Below are 22,186 nucleotides of genomic sequence, written 5' to 3'. Positions count from 1 at the left end.
AAAAGATTAAACATTTTTTTTTTATTATTATAAATAAATACATTTTTCCGTCTAATTATAATTAAATATTAATACTTGTAAAATATTTCTGCTTATTATTCACTATAGAAAAATTATAAAAAAATGTATTGTTTAATACCTATAGAATATAATTTAATCATTTTATTTGAATGTATTATTATTAAAAAGTATGTGGCCTACAACAACATTTATACCTATATGATGTGGTCCAGTCTTTACAAAAGTTTGGACACCCCTGACTTATAGCTATAAAAAATGAAGATTTTATAAATGTTTTTCTACAAAATATTTTCATATACAATTTCTAACTAAAAAATAATTTGCAAATTTTCTTGATTTTGATGAAATTCGTCAAAAATTCTAAAATAAAATCCTTATAAAAAAATATTGTGACTGTATTATTTCTGATATTACTTAGCTGGCATATGAAAAGAGGTTGAGGAACCTTCTTTCACTTGTATTTGTTTTTTACTCTGCTATTTTTATGATTGTACAAAACAAATATGCAAATGCTACAAGTCTTCTGCCCTAATGATAACTTTACATATAAATGTACGTATAAATATTTCAGATCAATGATCTGTTAATACAGGTATTCCTACAAAAAGTAATTATAATATTATTTTTTTAGCACAGTGCTTCTCAAACTTTTTTGTTTTGGGCCCCCTAAATTTAATGTAAAACTGTCAAGGCCCCTTAAATCAAAATCATTAACTATTTTTTCTTATTATATACTAAAATGCACAAAACGCACAATATCGAGCAAAAAAATACGACTGAACTGCTATGGATTTACTTAATAACTATATAACCAAAAATATTTTAAATAAAATAAATATTTCGTGGCCTATAGTTTGAGGAGCACTGCTTTAGCAATTATTACACCATTAAGATTTATGAAACCAATCAATAAATAAAATATTTATTCTGGTTTTCTTTTATAACAAATGAATAATAAGTAATAATCAACAATTTATTTTTATTTATAATTTTGAATATTTTTTAGCATCAACGTGCCAATGTTTCAGGTCTTTAGATTGCAGGTTACGTATTTTTTTTGAAAAATATTGATACCACATTATTCCAAAAATTGTGCATAAAATAGTTTCCAAATAAAATCCATCAATTGTAATTTCACACTTTCCATCTGATGTTTGACAAGCCTAAAACATAAACATATATATAATACATTAAATATTTTTAACATTCAAAAATAATTAAATAAGAAAAATAACTTATTTATGATATATTAAATATATATATTGTTATAATAAAAACACAAAAAAAAAATTGTTACATAAATTAATTTAATATAATTTACAATTTTTTGTTTTTATTAAATGTTTTATATCAAATATATTTGTATAACAAAAATTACGACATTATTAAAAATGAAAAAAAATATAGTATGCGAAAAAATTTAAATTTTTACTAACATTAATTTCTGTTTCAGTAGAACATATGTTATTTTCATTGTTTGAACACTGTTTGTATGTCAAAAAATCAGTCATCCATAATGCAGCAGTATTAGCCCAAGCGCCTCCTAAATTTGTTAATGTGTTTAACAAAGTCATATTAGTGCCACCAAATAATGGATCACTTATACGGGCAAAAAATGCCATTACAGCCACAAACATTGAGTACATAGTCAACTATGTGCAAAAAAAAATAATAAATTATTAATAAAAAACTATAAAAACTATCAATTTATACTTCATACCTGATGTAGTAAAAATGAACTCAATACTATTATATAATAGAACATTGAAACTTTGCCATCTTGATAAATAAAATATGGTGTAAAGTAAACAATAATTGCAATGACAATACCAATTAATAATCTAAATCAGATAATTTTCAACAAAATTATTAAAATAAAATAAATATATATATATATACATATATATGTTTATTTTATACAGTTTTACCTGTATGGTATAGATTTTAAATATACATTCATCGGTTTAGGTCCAGCTGTGTACTTAGTTATCAATACTGGTATAATGATTTGGAGTGGTATTGATAATAGTCCAATCAAAGCAATATCATCTTTAGGAATACCTTTATCAATGATTTTTAAACTAGAAACAACATCGATTGCACTAAATCCTATCTAAAACATGGTTAATAAAATAATTAATTAATATTTTATAAAACATACAAAACTATGCATTATATAAATATAAATGAGCATGGAAATGGAAAACACCACAAGATTTTTTAAATTTATTTCTTTAATAACTTTTTTATTATTATTATTATTATTTGTTACCAAAATAGGAATGAGTTAACATTTATAAAATCTTTTAGCATACAAAAATTATACAATGTCATTTTTGGATTTAAGTTCTAGGTATCATACATGAGTTTAAAAACAAATTTTTGTCAAACCAAATACTGAATATTTAGTTACCTAAGAAATATGAAAATACATAAAGTTAAAGTTCTAAGCCTTGCCAAACTGTTAAATTAAATGCTTTACTTAATATCATGCTCTATAATTATTAACCATCTTTTGAGTATCTAACCGGCAATATATATAAAAAAAAAACCTTGCTTTTAATTTTTACTACAGTGGGATTTAATTTGAAATTTATGTAAAATAACTTATTAAAAGATTGCAAAAATTTAGTGGAACATAAACTTTGATCAAACATTTATTTTTGATATTTTAATTTTTATGCAGAATAGACATGAGAACAATTAATTGAGTATATGGAAAACAAATTATTTTAATATGATATTATGTTAAAATATTGAAATTAATCTACAGATAAAAATATTATTAAATTAGACATTAAAATTTTAGGTAATAATTAAGCATGTACATTTACGTAAATATTATAAAATCATACTGTAGATTAAATTATTATTTTTTTATGCAGAAATTAATAATATATTATACAATATTTATTTTCCGGCTTTTTAATTTACCTTAGCAGTAAGTAATACTATTGATAGGCTTTTAACGCTTGGTAATTTCATGATATCTCCAAGAAGTTTATATGTTTGATATAAATTTAAATCAAGGCTATCATGTTGAGATGATTGGTCTTTTTCATGTTTAAATATAGCTACCAATGTTGTAGCAATCATAAATGTATAACCCCAAAAATATAAAAAACCTAAAAAAAGTAAATTAATAAATTGGTAAAAAAAATGAAGATATTTTGTATCTTTATATATAATAATAATAAATAAACATTATAAAAATAGTAGATGAAATCCACTTCACTTGTTTTTAGAATAACTCTTTATTATTAATGAATATTAAAAAAACTCTTTAAATATATTTTTTTTTATAATTAATTAAAAATTGAGATCATTTAATGCATAGAAATTTCTGTTAAAAAAAAAGATAATAAGAACTCTTAACACTTATTACGTTAAATCAAAAACAAAAAATAGATTTCATCTTATTATAAATTAACATTGTCAATTTGAATTAAACTTAGTAATATATTTTATAATCACCTTGTAATGTGATTAAACCCTCTGTACTCTCAGTAAATCGTAGCCATTTATTACAAAAAGTAGGTGATTCTAATGTTATAAACACAACATAGCCAAGAAAAGCACCTATTGTTTGTCCTACACTATTACATGTTGAAGCATATCCTACATTTTCTCTGTAATTATTGATTAAAATTATTTATTAAAAAAAATAAAAATATGCAAACATTTAAGTACTAACTTTCTTAACATTGTTAATGCCCAACCATCAACAGCAATATCTTGTGTAGCTGCTAGGAAGTTCAAACAAAAAAACATTAATGTCAAAAAAGTAGTGTTTGGATTTTCTGTAAACACCAGCCAATCATTGATGTTCATTGCCAAAAATAACAGAAAAAAACCTGAAACATTAAGTCAATCAAGTATATAAAACGTACATTGAGAAATTAAAACCATACATGTCTAACAATAATATATTATTGTTAAAAAAAAATAAAAATAGTATACACTAAGTAGGTAATAATTACTATATAGCTTAACCAAGTATTGTTTTATCACAAGATAGTACAGATAGATAGATCTAATTGATAGATTATATTTATTATCTAAATATTACTATATAAGTTTTTAATTTAATATAGATATAGATTTTTCTAGTTTCATAATAGGAACTGTTAAAATTCAAACTATTTTATGCTATATATATATTATAATTATATACATTATATAGATATCAAGTCTACTAAAAAAACTGAGTAATGAGTTATATTTAAAAATATTATTAATATTTTTACTGACCAATCAAATATTGTACAGGAACAAGCCAGGTTTTTCTTCTACCAAACTTTGGCCAAAATATAGAATCAACTATAGGTGCCCATAATAGTTTTAAACTAAATGGCCATGTAGAAAAGCTAAATTGGGCCTAAAATTGCAGTACAATTAATTAATAATATGAATAAAATATTAAATTATAAATTATTCAACCTGTTCTTTGTAAGTTATATGTTTCTTCTGCATTATTATTGGTATAGCTGCTGAAAGTCCAAGTGGTACACCTTGTAATGTGTACAGAAATAACAAAATTGCTATGTTCAGCCTATCACCAATCGTGGAAGGTACGGCTTTAGGTACATGTAAACCATGTTTCTTTCGCTTTGGACTAAAATTTTCTAGTTTATCTTCAAAAACCATAGCTTTTCTTGGTTTGACTTTACTCATTGTATATGTTTAATGTTATTGATGAACAATATTTGAAAACTATAACAGAAATTTAAAATAAAACCACTACATTACAGTACTAAGTACTACAGAAGATTTTTGAATACTAATCAAATCACTAATAAATTACTAATAGATTGCTGATTACATATATAAACACCTAATGATACTTTTATACATGTAATACTGACTTAAGTAGGTGGTTTAGCTGTATAGGTACAGAAATGATGTCATCTAAATAATATCTATTACATATAACATTAATCTAAATTTTATTTTGCACATTCTTTTTATTTTACATTTACATAATTACAGTAATTTATTATTAGCATTTAGTACTCGTCAGTGGTGGTCAACTATTTATTTACTTAATTAATAAATATTGAATTTTCAACTATTGTTAAAACTAAAAAGTAATAACAAAAAAAAAAAAATAATCCACGTATATGAAAATGTATATACCGGTTCGTTAACGCATGCGCATAATATTTATAAACATTGCGATTGACAATATCAACATTGATAACAACAAAATCTTTTATCATTTCTATTGAAGTACGAACTGTACGAAGATAAATATTAATAATAATTATTAAACCATTGCCATTTAGCAATGTGATAAACAATCTCATATTATTTATATTTTCTAACATTTTTTTAATTTATACGATGTTCTGTTTTATGTGCAGCTTACATATTAAATGTAGTTTGTTTTTACTTGCAGTATTTCATAAAAATCGTCCTGTTTTCTGTCGTTACTATTAATATTAAAATGATTCAATTTCGAAATTTTTTTGTGTTACATTTATTTACATGTTTTTCTGAATAATTATATTTTTTTAACGAAATACATAAAATGTCTTGTTATGTACAATATTGTCGCGAATGTAGCATTGCCATTTCTAATGCTGAAACAGATACTGATGGGGTTACATATTATCTCATTAAAGTGAATGTTGGTGATGTTACATGGACTGTACAAAAAAGATACAAAGAATTTTTGGAATTGCACAAAAAATTAGTAAACGAACATACTGTGACCAAAGACATACTACCTGGAAAAAAAATAATTGGGAACAAGGAACCAAATTTTATTGAAAAACGTCGGGTTGGATTGGAAATATATTTACAAACCGTCTTGTCATTTTTGCAAAAGTCAATGCCTGATGAACTATTAGAGTTTTTGGAATTCGACAAGTATGATGTAATTTTAATTGTTAAGAAACTAGCTTTAGATTTTTTTCAAAACGGTGATGATTACCTTTTAAATGATAATGGTTTCAATTTTAATGTTTTACTGTTATATGCAATTAGTGAAAGATTAAAATTACCTTGTCCGGATAGTGAAAATAATGAATATAATTTCAGTCATGTGTTGGATTTTTGTTCAAAGTTTAAATACTTAGCAATTAAAGGAGGAAATCATTATATTGGTACAAGTAACATAATTTACAATAAATTAAGTTTTGAGCTATCATCTTTTAAGAATGTGAATAAATTTGAATGTTATAATATTGCCTATAATATGATATACAATTTAATGACATTACGGGATACAGTACGTATAATTACTGTTTACAATTCAAAGCTCAAAACTCCTGAAGATATTTTACTATGTGATAACGTTCATAAAGAATGGTCTTCTGACATGGATTCTACTATGATTTGGAATAAAGTAAAAGTAGTTGATTTCAGTTGGAATGAAATACTAACATTAAAAAGTCTCACAATTTTAACGCCAAATGTTAAAACAATAAATTTAAATGGAAATTTATTAAATACCATTGAAGATATGTCACCTCTTACTTATCTCAGTCACTTATCACTATCAAGTAATAATATTACTGAAGTATTTGATCTTCATACAAAACTAGGAAATGTAATATGTTTAAATCTGTCTTCAAATAAAATATCTAATTTGGAAGCATTTTCAAAATTATTTTCACTAGAAATGTTGGATTTAGGTTCAAATTTAGTTAATGATATAGATCAGTTAAAACATTTGAGTGGGTTACAGAATATGAATTATTTAGTTTTGTCTGGAAATCCTGTGTCAACTGTGGTTGATTATAGAATTAAGGTACTAGGGATACTAAAAAAGAGAACTTCAGATTTTTGTTTAGATAATGAGAGACCCACTCAAAAAGAGCTAGACACTGTGGCAATAATGCATGCATTAAAAGTTGCCAAAGAAGGCAAAACATTATTTGATAGATGATTTAGATTACACTAAAACATTATTATTATTGTTCTTTGTTTCATTAAACTATATATATATATAATTATTTTTATTTGTTATATTCATTATCATTATTATTATCAATAATAATCACAAATTAATATTTCGTTTTTGTCTTGTGATAATAATATACCTACCTATTTATTTTGTTAAACATTTTTAATATTTGTATGTTTTATAATTTTTGTTAAAACTGTATACTGGCATAAATATGAAATGTTTCAATTGTAAAATTTTGTATTAAGTAAAAACAATTTAACTAATATACATTATTTTATTACATTATTTTGTCTGTTTTTTTTCTTTTTCCACTCATAAGTTTGAAAAAAATAATAAAGAAAATTGCTCACTTTAACCGTTTACTATGTAGTACGACCACAGAATACGTGCTTAATATAATATAAATCTAATGTATGATGTATCTAATATATATTATAATATGCTCTATTATTATAATAATTTTTTAAAACCAATAACATTTTATTGATAATTATTTAGTAATGTTTCAAATCTTAGAATAATTTTCATATTTCATTCCTATTCTTAGTTACCTAACTGTTTGATATTTAATCAGTTTGTCATAATGTGTAATTTGTAGCATAGGTCCAAGTGACCAAGTCTATTTTAATCTTATTACCTATTATAGTTATATAAATTATATCACAAAACATAAATCAATTATGTTATTTTACCTTGTATTACCATTATTTATACATTATACTATTATAGCAAAATTTCGTAGAAAAATACTTCCTTATAAAAATGCTAAATCTAACGAAAAAAAATTTTCTGCGTAGGTATTTTAAAACATATTTTGTATCTACATCCATTAAATAATAATTTATTTTTACCTTTATTTAATTATTTATAGTAATTCAAAACAAACTATATTAATAATAAAAAGTAAAAATTACAAATATACGTATACGTAATGCAAACCAAAAATAAACAATATATTTTTGACGAACTTTATTATAATTTTTTTTTACAAATAATAGAAGTATGTATCGTACACAGTATGTCCCCTAAGTCCGGTATCACCCTTAGTATCTCAGTGAAAAATTAATTTATTTAAATACGGTCATTTTACAGTAATAACTAATAAGTATGGAAATTAAGATTAAATCGCATAAAATTCAATTTTTTTTCAAAAATTGTCAAAAAATGTTTTAAATTTTTTTTAAATTTTCAAGATTGCTATTTTGTAGCGATCATATGTTTTAAAATAGTTCAAAACGAATACATATTAAAATTGAATAAAAATCAACAAGTTAGAGCCAATAATGTTTTTGAATTTCTAAATATAAAAGCTATGTTACTTAGCAAAACACGAATTGCGTAATTTAATCAATTTCGAATGGAACGCTGATTTTTGTTATGAAAATCTGTAAATATCTTAATTTTGGTAAAATTTAAAATTTTTAATAATAGGTATTTTGTATGTCAATTCATAATAATTAAAAAAAAATAATTGTTTCATATTTCAATAATAAAATATCTGTTTCAGTTTGACAATACTTTTGCATACTTAATTTAAATTATAATTTGAATAGAAATAACAATAGCTGTCTTATTGTTTACTGAATAGTGAATCTAAAAACTGTTTTTAAGTATAATTTTCGTGAGGTGAACCTTAAATTATGAGATGGGAATAGAAACTTTGATTATAGGCATGTATAATTGAGGCGTTGACATGGAAAAGGTACTAAGTCATAAAAACCAAATTTTACAGGAGAAGGAAAAAACTGATTTTAGCATATTGTACTATATGTACAATATGTATATGATTTACAACCAGTGCCATCTTGTGTTCAACGTAATTATTAATATTTAATGAAATTTGAGTTAGTTCTTTTTCCAGGCCATTGGCATATGTATTTAGTACCTTTTCAACGAAAAAACGAAAAATTGATTTTTTTTGACTTAGTACCTTTTCCATGTCAACGCCTCAATTGTATAAGTATTACCAAGCTGGAATATTTTAATTGTATAGATTGTTTACCTCAAATAAAAATAAAATATTAATATTAAATATTATTATTTATTATTTTATTAATATAATTATCTATTAGGACTTTAGGAGTAAAATATGATTATGAATATTTATGATCATGAACCAATACTAATTATTAATCTTAATTCTTAGTTCGTGTCGTTCGTGGTTCATGTTTATTGTTTATGATATGATCCAAACGTTTTAGTGATAACATGACTATTATCAGATATCTAAGCAGTGCCACCACCGAACGAATACTTACTATTTTAATATTATTTATATTATCGTCCATAGGTTGGTAACAAAATTAACGTTGTCAAGTTTCGACATTTGTTGTTATTGTTTTTTAGAATTTTGATTAACGGCTTTATAGCTCATGTCTTTTAAGTTTTAACTAGAATACTGTCATACAGACTACAGACAACAGACCATTTGTGACCACACTCCCATACCATTTGCTTACGCCTTTACGGTTTGGTAAAACTATACTGTACGTTTTACTTTTATATTCACAGTTAACTATTTAGTTAAGACTCAAGACAAGAGTGGACTTTACTTAAAAATATCCATTGAGTAGAAGTAAGTGAGTAATTTTAATCCTTTTATTGAACTAGATTTCGGAGAAAACTATGGTTTTTATATAATTAATTATGTAGTTTTATTTGATTGGTAGTCTTTACCTATCTGGCTTTCAATTATGACAATTTAGCTTTTTTTATGTATCTGCGTAGACACTAATATAATGAAGATATAGCAGCGTGCATTCTTATTAGTGCTATTGTTTAGATAATCTCTTGGCTTGCTATTCAATTTGTATGTATAATGATAAATTCCCATGATTGGTGTACTTCCCAAATATTTGTGTATACAAGTATATAGTGTATATTTGCTGTACTGTTTTATTATTAGTAGCGTATTGATATGCAATACCATTACAGTATTTATATTTCATTTAAATCAATATATACATAGGTTCACTTACATTTATTTTTTATCATTACCTAATCTCACTGTATAATTTTGTTACTCCTCACTACTGTAATTTTATAATGTATTGCATGAACAATCAATAAACATTTATTGAATCGATAGTGAGCTAATGGTCAGTTAATGTATACATTGATTTCTTTTACATGCTTATGTAGGGTGCCAATAGTTCTTTTCCATCAATTATTGTTGGTATATGTCTAACATGAACATTTTAAAAGGAAAAACTTAATAATATGTTTTACGTAAAATGACAACACTAATAATATAGTAAAACACAGTGTGTTTTTATTAGTAAAAATTAATCTTTTTTTATAAGTTATATCTTATAATTTAGATGAGCACAGTAAAATCACTAACATTTGTCGGATATCCGTTTGTCATTCTATACAGCTTAACTAAAATTGAAATACTCATAATTTATCTACTAGACTGCTTGTTCAATATTTGATTTTCATGTATTTATTTAACTCTTAAACTATTATGATTTGGTATAAAAAATTAAAATTGTATGGTTTCTTTTAAAAATATGTGTTTTTAAGTTTTATGATTAATAAACTTAAAATTGTATTAAAAAAATTCAAAATGTTTAAACTTTATGAAATAACGAATGTTATTTTACGAGTATAAGATTATCAACTGGTATTGGATCTATTTATTGGATATACAGCAAAGTTACTAAACAATTTTATTTTTTTTTATATTACAGATTGATTTATTTTATAGTAAAAAATCACTAAAATTATGATTCGGACGACAAAAGATACATCAATGGCTCGCAAGAAAAAAACAGTTCGTCTTAGCAAATTTTCCATTGGAGATGCAGAAAATTTTGAGCCCCCACAACAATCATCTACTCCATCTAAACTTTATAAAAATAAATCAAAAAGGATTTTAAAAGATAATAATAGCTTAAATATTAGTGTAATAAATAAAGAGGATAAAAATAAAACAATAAATAAAGAATTTGATTGTCAGCAGTTAAAACCTATACTTCCTGTTATAGAAGAAAATATAAATTATGGTCGAGTTCCAGAATTATTTCACAGTGATCCAGAAGATGAACCTACTGTGACTGAAAATTTAACTGTCACTACTACAAATGATTCTGATGATAAATGGACCACTTTTTCTGACGTTTCTGAAGATAGAAGCTGTACTAATGTTACAGATTTATTAGCTGAAATTGAAGCTGATATAGATGTCAGATTTAAAAAACCACCAAGACGATCATATCCCGGAAAAAAAAGAAACAATAAAAGTTTATATGAAGATAAAGAAGAAGAGGAAGAAGCAGATATAATTATAACAAAAAAATATAGAAAACATAAACAAAAGAAAAAAGATCCTCAAGAAGAAGCATTTGTTCAATCAATGAACGAACATTTTACAGATATCGAATCATTTAGTTTAGCGGTAGAATAGTTTTAAATTATACGTGCATATTTTCAATTTTTAAGAAGGAAAAATTTAAAAAATGAAATAAAATGATTGTAATTGAAAAAGAAACAAAATTGTTTTCATAGAAAAAACAAAGAATTGTGTTTATAGCATAATGAAAGTATGAACTGAATTTATAGATTTTCCAAAATTTGAGGAAATTTGTTATTGTACATTATTATTATATATATTATAAAAAGTTTAATGTTGTATAAGTGTTTTTCTAAATCTTTGTACTAAAGCCAATTGTATAATTATCGTATAATGTATCAAGTTATTTATTTAAGATTAACTTTAATCAATTTGAAGCAAATAATTAATGTTAATTATAATGATGTATACTATTATTAAGTCACTGTTCAATACATTTATTTATTATAATAATTATGTTATCTTTATTATATTTGTTGGTTTAGTTTAAAATCTGCAAACAAATTCCATTTGAAAAAAATCTTACTAAATCTACTGTACTATACTAATGTTGTGAGAAATAATTAATATTTTACAAATACTTCAAATCATACCTATTTAATTATGGCTATTATATTTATTGATAACCATTTATGGTTAATTTAAAGACTATATAATATTTTTCATTCATTATTGATCTAGTTTAAAATTCTAAACTTTTTATATAGTAATATAATACATACTTACATTACCTACATTTTCATATTTCTGCCTAATTCATACTTGTTTAATAATTCCATTATAAAAACAGAGTCTTGTAGTAGAAAATGTTGGTTCACTTAAAATGTTTGCTCAACAATAAAATTTGAAACAGTTTTATCAATCTATATAAACTAAAAGAATAATAATATTGAATAGGCTGACTAAAATGATGTAACTTTTGCTTATTTATTTGTAATAAAGCATATCCTTAATTTATACATGGATACACTATCTAATCCATATACATGGAATTATGGTCCGGTTATGTTTTAAATTTTTAATACAGAATATAATTTTAATGATGTATGATAAAAATTGTCAAAATGAATAAATACATTTTTTTTAAAGTGTTAGTTAACAACTTTAGAAGCAGTAAAAAGTCTTCAACTTTGATTTTAGTTTCTGGTAGCAATTTGGATATAGTTGGTACTTACTCTTTTGCAAGACCAAGCATTAAAAAAAAAATTATAATTTTTTTTTACTAAGTGTTTTAATTTTAAAATTAAGAACCTTGGTAATTTATATTTATTACCAAATATTTAACATAATATACATAGTTTTAAAAATATTTTTGCTTTTTTTTAGTTATATTTAAGCAGTTTCTTTATCAGTTAAAATTTCACTCATATTTTTAGTGATGTTGAATAAAAAATCCAATATTCAAATACATTTTTCAAGATGGACAAAATGTCCAAATGTCTTTAGGTAGGTACAATTGGTACTTATCGATTATCGCGACTACACAATCAAAACTGTAGGTATTAAAATTGATATAACTTGATAAAATAATTATAATTAATAATTAATCTATGAAAATCACGGACTAAGATATAATACTTAGTATCTATATATCTTAGTCCGTGATGAAAATTAATGATAATTAATCTATCTAAATGTCTTTCCCTATGAAAATTGTTTTCAAATTTTTGTAGGTATTTGACAATTTTAATTGTTTAGGCATAAGGAATGATATCAATTACAATTATGTATGAGAAAATTATATATAATTTAAAGTATTTATAATATAAAATTTACATTTTGTTAATTGAATAATTTGTATTTTTAAATTCAAAATTTCAAAAATATTTTCTGACACTTCGTGTCCAATAAACAAAAATTAAAAAATGAGCCCTAAAATGTTGTCCAAGATTCAGTTTCTTTTCCATTTATATCAATACAAATTTATTTTCTTAATCAAAACAAAAAATATCACCTATAAAAGTCATCTAGGGCAGTAAGGCCTACCCACATAAGTAAGTTGTTGATACACTTGTTTCAAATTAAAATTCTTTTATTGCCTAAAGCCCTAAAGGTTAAAAATCATGCAAAGTTGCATATAAATAAAAATCATTTTTAGACTATCATATTGAATCATATTTTATAAATTATATAAATTATTGATATTCATTAAACATTAAACCATTTACCACTAAAACCTTCTATTTTTTTAAAGCTTAATTTTCATTATGGTTGCCTACGTTACTCCTTAAAAACCGGATGGTGGGAAACATGTGTTCAATGTGACAATGTTCCTGGCGTTCCCGCTTTAATAATGAACTGGTGAGAGGCGACAGCTGATGCCTGATTAATGGGTGCAAATTGGAGGTTATATGAATGATGTTGTAAACGTAATCGAGTAGCAAAATGTATGCTGATAAACATTATAAAACGGAAGAAAACGACTTTTGAATAATAAAAGTTTGTTTACACTGTTATATAGACGTACATTATTTAATATTTTTATGGAAATCCATTAATCTCGGATCTCATCTTCCTTCCGTAAAATTTTATCGGTATTAGTTTTGAAACCCATAGCAATGTTAAGACTGAGTTTTTTCGATTTATTTTACATTTTTACAATTATATGATGATCGAACAAGTTTGACCGATGAATATAATATTACTGAATGACTATTGACTACCTGAATTAGGTAATTACTTTTGTGTATATTATCATATTTTGTTGTTCGACATGTGTCTATCGGTGTGGCTTTATTGGTTTTGATGTTCGATTTTAGTGTATTATATTCTCGTGAATTAGACAACTAATTCCACCATCATGTCTGAGAAAAAAGCCAAAAACAATGCCGATTGGAAGAAACGTGTAAAAGCCGAGTATTTCAGATTACTGCAAGCCAAAAAAACAAAGAAAGACGATGACAATGTATTGGCATGCATAAATAATCAAAAGAAGCTCTATGGTATGTTTAAATACCATATTTTTATTTTATTGTTTCATACTTTCATGTCTTATTTTTGTTATGCAGATAAAAAAGCGGAAGAACTCAAACGATTGTTGTCTAGAAAAGCGGTTTGGGAATGTCGACCATACATAGAAACAGTATCAAGATCTAAAAGGTCAGAAGTATCTAAAGTGGATGGTATTGGCGAAGAAACTATGAGCGTTCCAATTAAGATAATTAATGCTGTAGCACCTATACCTACTATGTACATCTGGGCACCGATTCAGCAGAACTTTATGGTAATCACTAATCATTAATAGACAATAATTATACCTAGAATTACTTTCAATCTTCGGGTTGTTATAGTATTTTATTAAACAACATAATTGTTGAGCTTTAATAATTAGTGCTAGAAGCTAATAATAATAAAAGTATGACATAGTTTTTAAATTATTTTGTTCTAATTTAATGTCTTGTAGGTGGATGATGAAACTGTACTACATAATATCCCATACATGGGGGACGAGGTACTTGATCAAGATGGTTCTTTTATTGAAGAACTATTAAAAAATTATGATAATAAAGTTCATGATGATGATGCTGCAAACTTTCTAGATGATCAGGTGTTTGTTGACTTAGTCCATGCACTCATACCATTTCAGGTAAAATAAAAAAAATTATTTTTTGATTAAGGTTAATGCTAATGAACTTGTTTAGCAAGAAGAAGATAAAGAACAACAAAGTTTATTGACACCAAAAATGGTGATAAAAAACAGTAAAGACGATAGGCCGTTTCCAAGTATGGCTATATTTGAAGCCATGTCAGCTGCATTCCCTGATAAAGGTTCTCCTGAAGAATTCAAAGAAAAGTGAATATTTTATTTAATAATTGATTATTTTGTGTATTATTTTATTGTATTTTTAAACGACAGTCCAATTATAATTTTCAATGTGTATAGCAGATATTAATTATATACAATAGAAATAATGATTACATAAACTTTACATAATTAATATGATATAAAATATATAACTGCAATAGAGGTAAAGACTAAATAACAAAACTTAAACAGCCAATTCAAGATAAACAAATAGATTAATATGATAAGAAAAAATAAATATAATAGTAAAATCAGAAGGTATACATTTAAGGGGCCAACATTCAGGCGCGGATCCAGGAAATTTTAACAGGGGGCGCTCAAAAAAAAAATAATAATAATAATCATACCTTTTTATTGTTCTATTTTATATTACATTTATTAGTGCCACATTTATTTCAATCATCAGTATTCAATATTTATTAAATATAAACTTAAAAAAAAACATTAATTTGTTTTTTCTTATATATATTGTAACTGTAATTTTCTCGGGTGTTTTTTACTAAATTCTTCAATAACTTCCTTTGGAGTAACTTTAATATCCCTATGAATATTAAGGAGCATAAGTCCATTTAATCTATCTTCTCCTATTGTTGATCTTAGATAAGTTTTTGTTTGTCGAAGTGAAGAAAATGTTCTTTCTGCAGTGCAAGTGGTAACTGGTATAACGCAAATAATTTTTGGCATTTCCTTTATATTCGGATAAAATGCAGATGCATGGTTTAATGATTCTATAGCAGTTTTCGATTTATCTATATATTATAGAAAGATTCAGTCGATTCAGAGTCATTTCTAGAATCCTACATCGTAAAATAATTATTATATATTTAAATCCGGGTATAATAAAAAACCGTGTTTTACTAACTATTATATTCGACAGGCAGTCACAAGCCAACTAACTGAACTAACTGAGCCGCATAAACAAAATAATAATATGGCAATATTATTGACAGCGAATGCCCAATAATAATAATAATAGCGATCTTGATCTAATAATAATAATTATCTGTGCTTTCCGCCGTCGCGCGTCGTCATTACAATGTACGAGTATTATACGAGATACGATGATAGAAACTAACAAAAGTTGTTGATATCGTCGTATGAGACATTAAGACGACAGCGACGGAAAACACCGATAATATAATTCTTATTTTTAAAAATAACACAAAATTATATTATGTAATTTGAAATTTATAAATTTATTATGTTGGTGGCTTAAACGAACGACAGGGGGTGCCCGAGCACCCATAGCCCCCCCCCCCCCTGAATTTGCGCCTGCCAACATTTGTTTTTTCTGTCTATCTCCCACATAATATAGAAACAAAGTTATTCTGTATTTCCACAATTATGATTTTCTGGTTCAGTTTAGGGCAAAGGTATCTAATATATTTGATAAAGAAGAATTTACCTTGTGCATTGACCGGATAAATTAAAAAAAAAATCTATTTATTCAATGCACAGGAAATATTCGTCTTTATAAAATATATAATAGTTGCTTTAGCCTTAAACTGAATCAGAGAGTTTTACTCGTAGAAATACAGAATATCTTTGTTCCTATATTATGTGAGAGATAAACAGAGAAAACAAATGTTGGTATGACAGCCCCTTAGTATTTAAAGAATCGTTTGTTATTAATTTTATTTTTAACAAATAATAAAATATTGATTGGCAAAGAAGATGTTTGTATATTAATTTTTTTTAGGTATATTGAATTAACATCTTGTGTTGACCCTAATGCGCAGCCTTCTCAATGCACTCCAAACATTGATGGACCTAAAGCTGAATCTGTGCCCAAAGAGCAAACTATACATTCATTTTTAAATTTGTTTTGTAGAAGATGTTATAAATATGATTGTTTTTTGCACAGTATGTATACATTACTTATAAGTAACTATTAGTTTTAATCATTAAATTTTTATTTGTTTATGTTATAGAACTTAAAGAACATGATTCAGGTACTAATTTACCAATTGGCTTAAAAGGACCTTTATTAAAACCATTTTCCTCTCACTGTAGTCAAGATTGTTATATGTTACTTGTAAGACATTTGTTATATTTAATATATTAAATAGGATTATTGACATACATTTTTTTACCAGGATGGAATGAAAGAAAAATTAGCTGCTATTGCAGAAATCAAAGCTGAAAAGCAAAAACAAGCTGATAGAGATGAAGAAACAAATAGATCTGGGTCTACTACAATTTCAAGTAATACGAAAGAGTTGTCACCACAGAATGAAAATAACGAGAAACCTGTTGGTTCTGTTAAGTTGTCAAAAAAAGATAGCTCTGATTGGGGTAATGATGCTAGTTCTGAAGATAGCAGAGATAGCAGTAAAGGTAATGTTTTAGTATACTAATGAATAATTAATTTACAATTAAACATTTTATAATAATTACAATTAATCAATCTTTCAACAGACGGTGAATTAGACATGGAAGATCCATTATCAACAAAAACATCTTTCTCTTTACTTCCACGAATGAGTACAGAAGATAAACAAGTGTGGACTGGATCAGACCAATCGATTTTTCGTGCACTTCGTCGTACATTCCTGAATAATTATTGTGTCATTGCTCAGATGATGTTAACAAAAAGTTGTCAGCAGGTTTATGAGTTTGCACAAAATGAAAATGATGAAGTTACTGTTGAAGAAGCTATTAGTGAATTAACTCCGCCTAGAAAAAAAAAGAAAAAGTTACGTTTATGGCAAACACATTGCCGAAAAGTACAACTAAAGAGAGACTCTGCATCAAATCATTTATACAATTATACGCCATGTTCTCACCCACCAAATCAAGGATGTGATGCAACTTGTCCATGTGTAATGGCACAGAATTTCTGTGAAAAATTCTGCAAATGTAGTTCAGATTGTGAGTGTTGTAAAATTTCTTATAATAGATTGTGTATTTATTATAAGTATTTCTTGTATTTTAGGTCAAAATCGTTTTCCGGGTTGTCGGTGTCGTGCTCAATGCAACACAAAACAATGTCCTTGTTATTTAGCTGTTCGTGAATGTGATCCAGATTTATGTTTAACTTGTGGTGCCGATCAGTTTAATTTAGAAAATATAACATGTAAAAATGTCAGTGTGCAAAGAGGCCTCCGTAAGTTTACTAAAAAATATAATACATTAGAAGTGTATTATTTATAATAAGCAATTATGTTATATTTTAGGTAAACACTTATTAATGGCGCCTTCAGATGTTGCCGGTTGGGGTATATTTTTGAAGGATTCTGCACAAAAGAATGAATTTATATCTGAGTATTGTGGAGAAATTATTACTCAAGATGAAGCTGATCGACGTGGAAAAGTTTACGATAAATACATGTGTAGCTTTTTATTTAATTTAAACCATGGTATGTATTAAAAATGTACTCAATGATAATATTTTGTGTTAATAACTTAAGTATTGTTATGGCTTGTATCATAGATTTTGTTGTTGATGCTACACGGAAAGGAAATAAAATAAGATTTGCCAATCATTCAATTAATCCAAATTGCTATGCTAAAGTTATGATGGTAAATGGTGATCATAGAATTGGTATATTTGCTAAACGTCCTATACAACCTGGCGAAGAATTGTTTTTTGACTACAGGTTACTAATTTATTTTCACAAACTATTAAACATTTTTACATTTTTACATTAATTTTGTTGTTTTTATTTTTAATCTGTTTTAGATATGGACCTACTGAGCAACTTAAATTTGTTGGAATTGAAAGAGAAATGGAATTTTTACCTTAAGTTTTATAAAAAAGATAAATTTTCATTGATTTTATCAATCACCAATCTCATGGCATGTATGTTATAAAATACACAAACTATTTACAGTATTTAGCGCTAAATAAGGAATAATTAATAAATTATTAAAAGTATGCATATTATAATTTAATTATGTTGTACTTAGTTAATTTAGACAAATAATTAATAATCTATTTATGCTAAATTAAAATAATTCATAATTTTAAATAGCTTAAATAGCTTGTTATATTTTGTATAACAATTTTATTTAATAAAAACTTTATTTATGTATGTATTAGTTAATTATACAACCAAATTAAACTGCACCAATAAGTATTTTATCTATTTTTTTAAAAAAAAATTTCACTGTAGTTAATTCAAGTTTTCTTGCTGTTAAATATTTGTAGATAAAACTGTAATAGTATAATGTAAGTTTAAGTTGTGTAACTATTATAGTATAGTAACATAAAAAAAAAAAATATTTTCATTGACAGTTTTAAATTGATGATTGTACAAACCAGAATTTAAATACGTAATATTACTTATTTAATACCAATAAGTTAACTAATTTTATTACAGTAAGTTGGTTTTGACCTTTTTTAGGTGTACTCAATTTAGTAAATTATATATGTTGTAGTATTTTAAACAATGTCTTGTTATGATGTGATATTTTTTTTATCACAATTAGCATTGTATGAGAATGCCATGACTATATTTTACGTTTTTAATTCTTCAAAAAGTTTTAAACAAATTTTGCTTAAAATAACCTAAAAAGTTATAGTCATCATTTCCAATTATGAAATAAAATATTAAAATATAACTCTATGATGCTGATTCTGATGTTGAACCAAACATAAGATGTATAATCTATGATGCAAGTTTATTCACTTATATTTTTGTTAGTTAAAAAATATTAGTTCCATTATCTGTATACTATAATATGTTTTAAATTTCGAATATAGTAAGTAAACAGTGGCATATTTATTGGTTGCGGGTGAGGTAGACACTTTTATAATTATATCATAAAAATATTTAATAATAATAATATAATTAATATTTTTATTTTTATTGTATCTTAATAAAAATTATAATTGCTTGATAAATCCTTAATATGTTGCTGAATGAAACTATTAACAATCTAGTCCCTTTAACAATTATTTATGTTGAAAATTAAAACTTGACACATAATATGTTTAATATTTTGTTCATTAAATATATATAAAATTTAATTAAGTAGAAGCAGTAGTATTAGTTAATGTTATTGTTATAAATGTATGTTCATTGATTATTTTGTTGTAATGTATAGAAACACCTTATCTATTAATTGTATTAAGTTGAGTTTTTTTTTAACATTTTAATTGTCTGGAATTCTTCATATTTTTTACATTTAATAAGATTCTTCTGTTTTAACATTTTAGCGTGAATACAAATTGTAATAGAAATGTTATTTAAAAAGTATTAAACAAATATAAGTTAAAACTTTATTATTATTAAAATTAAGTCACATTTTTGTGCATTTTAAAGACACAGGGTATAATATTATTTCACTGCCTGTCCAATTACCTTAAATTTATTTTATATTTTATAGTTGGTTAATATGACTTATCAACATTTTACATTTATGATTCCACATATTTTTAACACTAATATATTTATTAGAGGGGTTTATATTTTAATATATAAAGATACTTTTTAGAAATTTAAAACTAAAATTAATTTAGTGTGATCGATTATGGGACCTAATAATTATTATGCCTAATATTCAGCTGTAAATTATACTGTACATGTAGACCGACCTATGATAATAATTTTATCATAAATTAATGATGGCTAAGTTATAGTTTTAACAACATTAGAAATATCATAATATTGTATTTAAATTATTAAAAAAAAAAATGTATTCATAAGATTAATTTTTGTAACAAATTTATTTAATTTTATTTACTTTTATTATTTTTAACAAGAATAAAATATTGGTAATACTTTAATTTTGAATTTTTGCTATGATGTCAGAGATTCTACAGTGAGATTATTTTTTATAAAAAAGACTAAATTTTATTTTTAAGTATTTATTTTCTATTTTTATTTTATTTGTTCTTTTAATACATCCAAAATACTAAAATGAGTTCAGTGATTTACTTTTAGTATTTCTCTATGTATTAATACTTTTAAAGTATTTCTAGTATTTGAATATATGGCTGTGTCATGACTAGGTTTTGAGGTAATTATTAAGGTAGCAGATATTATGATACTCAAATTAAGATACTAAAGCTAGATATTGCTAAGTAGCTTAGTTTAATAATGCTTAAAAATTGGATGGTATCCATTTAGTAAGACATGAAACTCATTAGTTTACCATTTGGTAATTATAGCACTATATGTTTAATTTATGTTTTTAAGATACTCATCATATTTTACTTAGATGGTACCCAACCTAGGTTAAGAATTAGTTGGGTGGCCCCCACACAAACTTGCCAATTTGCCATCACTTCATCCACCACTTCAAATTAAAATAAAATTAGTAATTACCATTATTATTCATTAGTGTATTGTCTAATTGTTCTTTATAGTGTTTTTACTAATATTACATTACTATTTTTAAATAGTATGGTTTGTAAAACATGCAAATTAGTTTGTACCTATTAAGTAAGTATTGCTACTTGTTTATCAACAATTTAACATAAAACATTGGTATTATAAAATGTTTAATTATCAAAAATTCCATAATTAATATCAACCGTGACAATTTAAATATTGGTGCAACAAACTAATTAAAATAAGTGATAAAGAAAAATACTTTTAGAGGAAATAATAATGGGTAATAATTACAGGAACTGAGCTTCCCATCACCTGGCTCACCCTTTATATTAAATGGTATGGACGTTGGACGTATAATGGTAATTATATGGTTCATAGTGTTCATACAATATACTACCTACATCAATTAGTCTTTAGGTCTTTAAATATAAAAATCATCAATTAAAATCTGTAACCTGTTGCTATCGGTATTGAAGATATTAATATTTAATAATGTACCTAATTACAATTTCATTACTTGTGTTTAATGCTATAAGCCTATAATAAATAATTATAAAACTAAATGATTGCTCACGTAAGTATGTACTTAGACTATAACCGCATCGAGAAACAAATTGTATCAGATTCATAAATCATAATATTAAACTTGGTTTATAATATTTTGTAGATACATATTCAAAAATACAAACTTGATTCATAAATCAAACATACTAACATAGTATAATAAAAGTAATCTCCTATATAATAGTGTTACAAAGCAAGATTGTTAATTGTTTTTATTTTCCTAAATAATAACATTTGATAGGTACATA

At 24.7% G+C, this 22,186-nt stretch overlaps 4 protein-coding genes across 9 annotated transcripts; 3 read left to right on the top strand and 1 right to left on the bottom strand.

Moving 5' to 3' along the window:
- Window positions 1-927: 927 nt before the first annotated feature.
- On the bottom strand, window positions 928-5,119 carry LOC132922001 (acetyl-coenzyme A transporter 1-like). 5 transcript variants are annotated; one of them, XM_060985291.1, is made up of 10 exons: window positions 4,856-5,119; window positions 4,462-4,734; window positions 4,273-4,399; window positions 3,716-3,875; window positions 3,496-3,650; window positions 2,956-3,146; window positions 1,950-2,134; window positions 1,742-1,862; window positions 1,458-1,673; window positions 928-1,184 (listed from the first exon to the last, which is right to left on the bottom strand). In XM_060985291.1, exons 2-10 carry the CDS (start codon window positions 4,693-4,695, stop codon window positions 1,005-1,007), a joined length of 1,569 nt encoding a protein of 522 aa, XP_060841274.1. In that variant the 5' UTR covers window positions 4,696-4,734; window positions 4,856-5,119; the 3' UTR covers window positions 928-1,004. The 5 variants fall into 5 exon arrangements, with proteins under 5 accessions (XP_060841274.1, XP_060841273.1, XP_060841278.1 ...); XM_060985290.1 differs by having other exon boundaries at window positions 4,887-5,119; XM_060985295.1 differs by having other exon boundaries at window positions 5,009-5,105.
- Window positions 5,120-5,322: 203 nt separating this feature from the next.
- LOC132922646 (nischarin) lies at window positions 5,323-7,219 on the top strand. Its single transcript, XM_060986268.1, has one exon. It carries the CDS (start codon window positions 5,552-5,554, stop codon window positions 6,911-6,913), a length of 1,362 nt encoding a protein of 453 aa, XP_060842251.1. The 5' UTR covers window positions 5,323-5,551; the 3' UTR covers window positions 6,914-7,219.
- A 2,066-nt stretch (window positions 7,220-9,285) lies between these two features.
- Window positions 9,286-11,755, top strand: LOC132922561 (uncharacterized). Of its 2 annotated transcripts, none has more exons than XM_060986135.1 (2): window positions 9,286-9,509; window positions 10,627-11,755. In XM_060986135.1, the coding sequence occupies exon 2, from the start codon at window positions 10,662-10,664 to the stop codon at window positions 11,340-11,342; it is 681 nt and encodes a 226-aa protein (XP_060842118.1). In that variant the 5' UTR covers window positions 9,286-9,509; window positions 10,627-10,661; the 3' UTR covers window positions 11,343-11,755. The 2 variants fall into 2 exon arrangements, with proteins under 2 accessions (XP_060842118.1, XP_060842119.1); XM_060986136.1 differs by having other exon boundaries at window positions 9,286-9,513.
- A 1,956-nt stretch (window positions 11,756-13,711) lies between these two features.
- Window positions 13,712-20,824, top strand: LOC132921366 (histone-lysine N-methyltransferase E(z)). The gene is made up of 13 exons (XM_060984355.1): window positions 13,712-13,960; window positions 14,048-14,230; window positions 14,297-14,511; window positions 14,692-14,874; window positions 14,930-15,081; window positions 16,793-16,956; window positions 17,025-17,128; window positions 17,190-17,430; window positions 17,512-17,964; window positions 18,029-18,199; window positions 18,270-18,452; window positions 18,527-18,692; window positions 18,776-20,824. Exons 2-13 carry the CDS (start codon window positions 14,089-14,091, stop codon window positions 18,837-18,839), a joined length of 2,238 nt encoding a protein of 745 aa, XP_060840338.1. The 5' UTR covers window positions 13,712-13,960; window positions 14,048-14,088; the 3' UTR covers window positions 18,840-20,824.
- The last annotated feature ends 1,362 nt before the right edge of the window (window positions 20,825-22,186 follow it).

This window comes from Rhopalosiphum padi, chromosome 2, assembly GCF_020882245.1.
Source record: "Rhopalosiphum padi isolate XX-2018 chromosome 2, ASM2088224v1, whole genome shotgun sequence".
NCBI lineage: Eukaryota > Metazoa > Arthropoda > Insecta > Hemiptera > Aphididae > Rhopalosiphum > Rhopalosiphum padi.
Note: the sequence above shows the minus strand (reverse complement) of the source record. Positions and strands in the feature narration are given on the sequence as shown.

Bases quoted from the DNA above. Each gene is read 5' to 3' on its own strand.
- LOC132922561 (XM_060986135.1), top strand. From the start codon at position 10,662: ATGATTCGGACGACAAAAGATACATCAATGGCTCGCAAGAAAAAAACA.
- LOC132922646 (XM_060986268.1), top strand. From the start codon at position 5,552: ATGTCTTGTTATGTACAATATTGTCGCGAATGTAGCATTGCCATTTCT.
- LOC132922001 (XM_060985291.1), bottom strand. From the start codon at position 4,695: ATGAGTAAAGTCAAACCAAGAAAAGCTATGGTTTTTGAAGATAAACTA. The intron at 4,400-4,461 runs GTTGAATAATTT...CTGCAATTTTAG, and splicing joins ATATAACTTACAAAGAACAG to GCCCAATTTAGCTTTTCTAC. The intron at 3,651-3,715 runs GTTAGTACTTAA...CAATAATTACAG, and splicing joins GCATTAACAATGTTAAGAAA to AGAAAATGTAGGATATGCTT.
- LOC132921366 (XM_060984355.1), top strand. From the start codon at position 14,089: ATGTCTGAGAAAAAAGCCAAAAACAATGCCGATTGGAAGAAACGTGTA. The intron at 17,129-17,189 runs GTAAGACATTTG...TTTTTTTACCAG, and splicing joins AAGATTGTTATATGTTACTT to GATGGAATGAAAGAAAAATT. The intron at 17,965-18,028 runs GTGAGTGTTGTA...CTTGTATTTTAG, and splicing joins CTGCAAATGTAGTTCAGATT to GTCAAAATCGTTTTCCGGGT.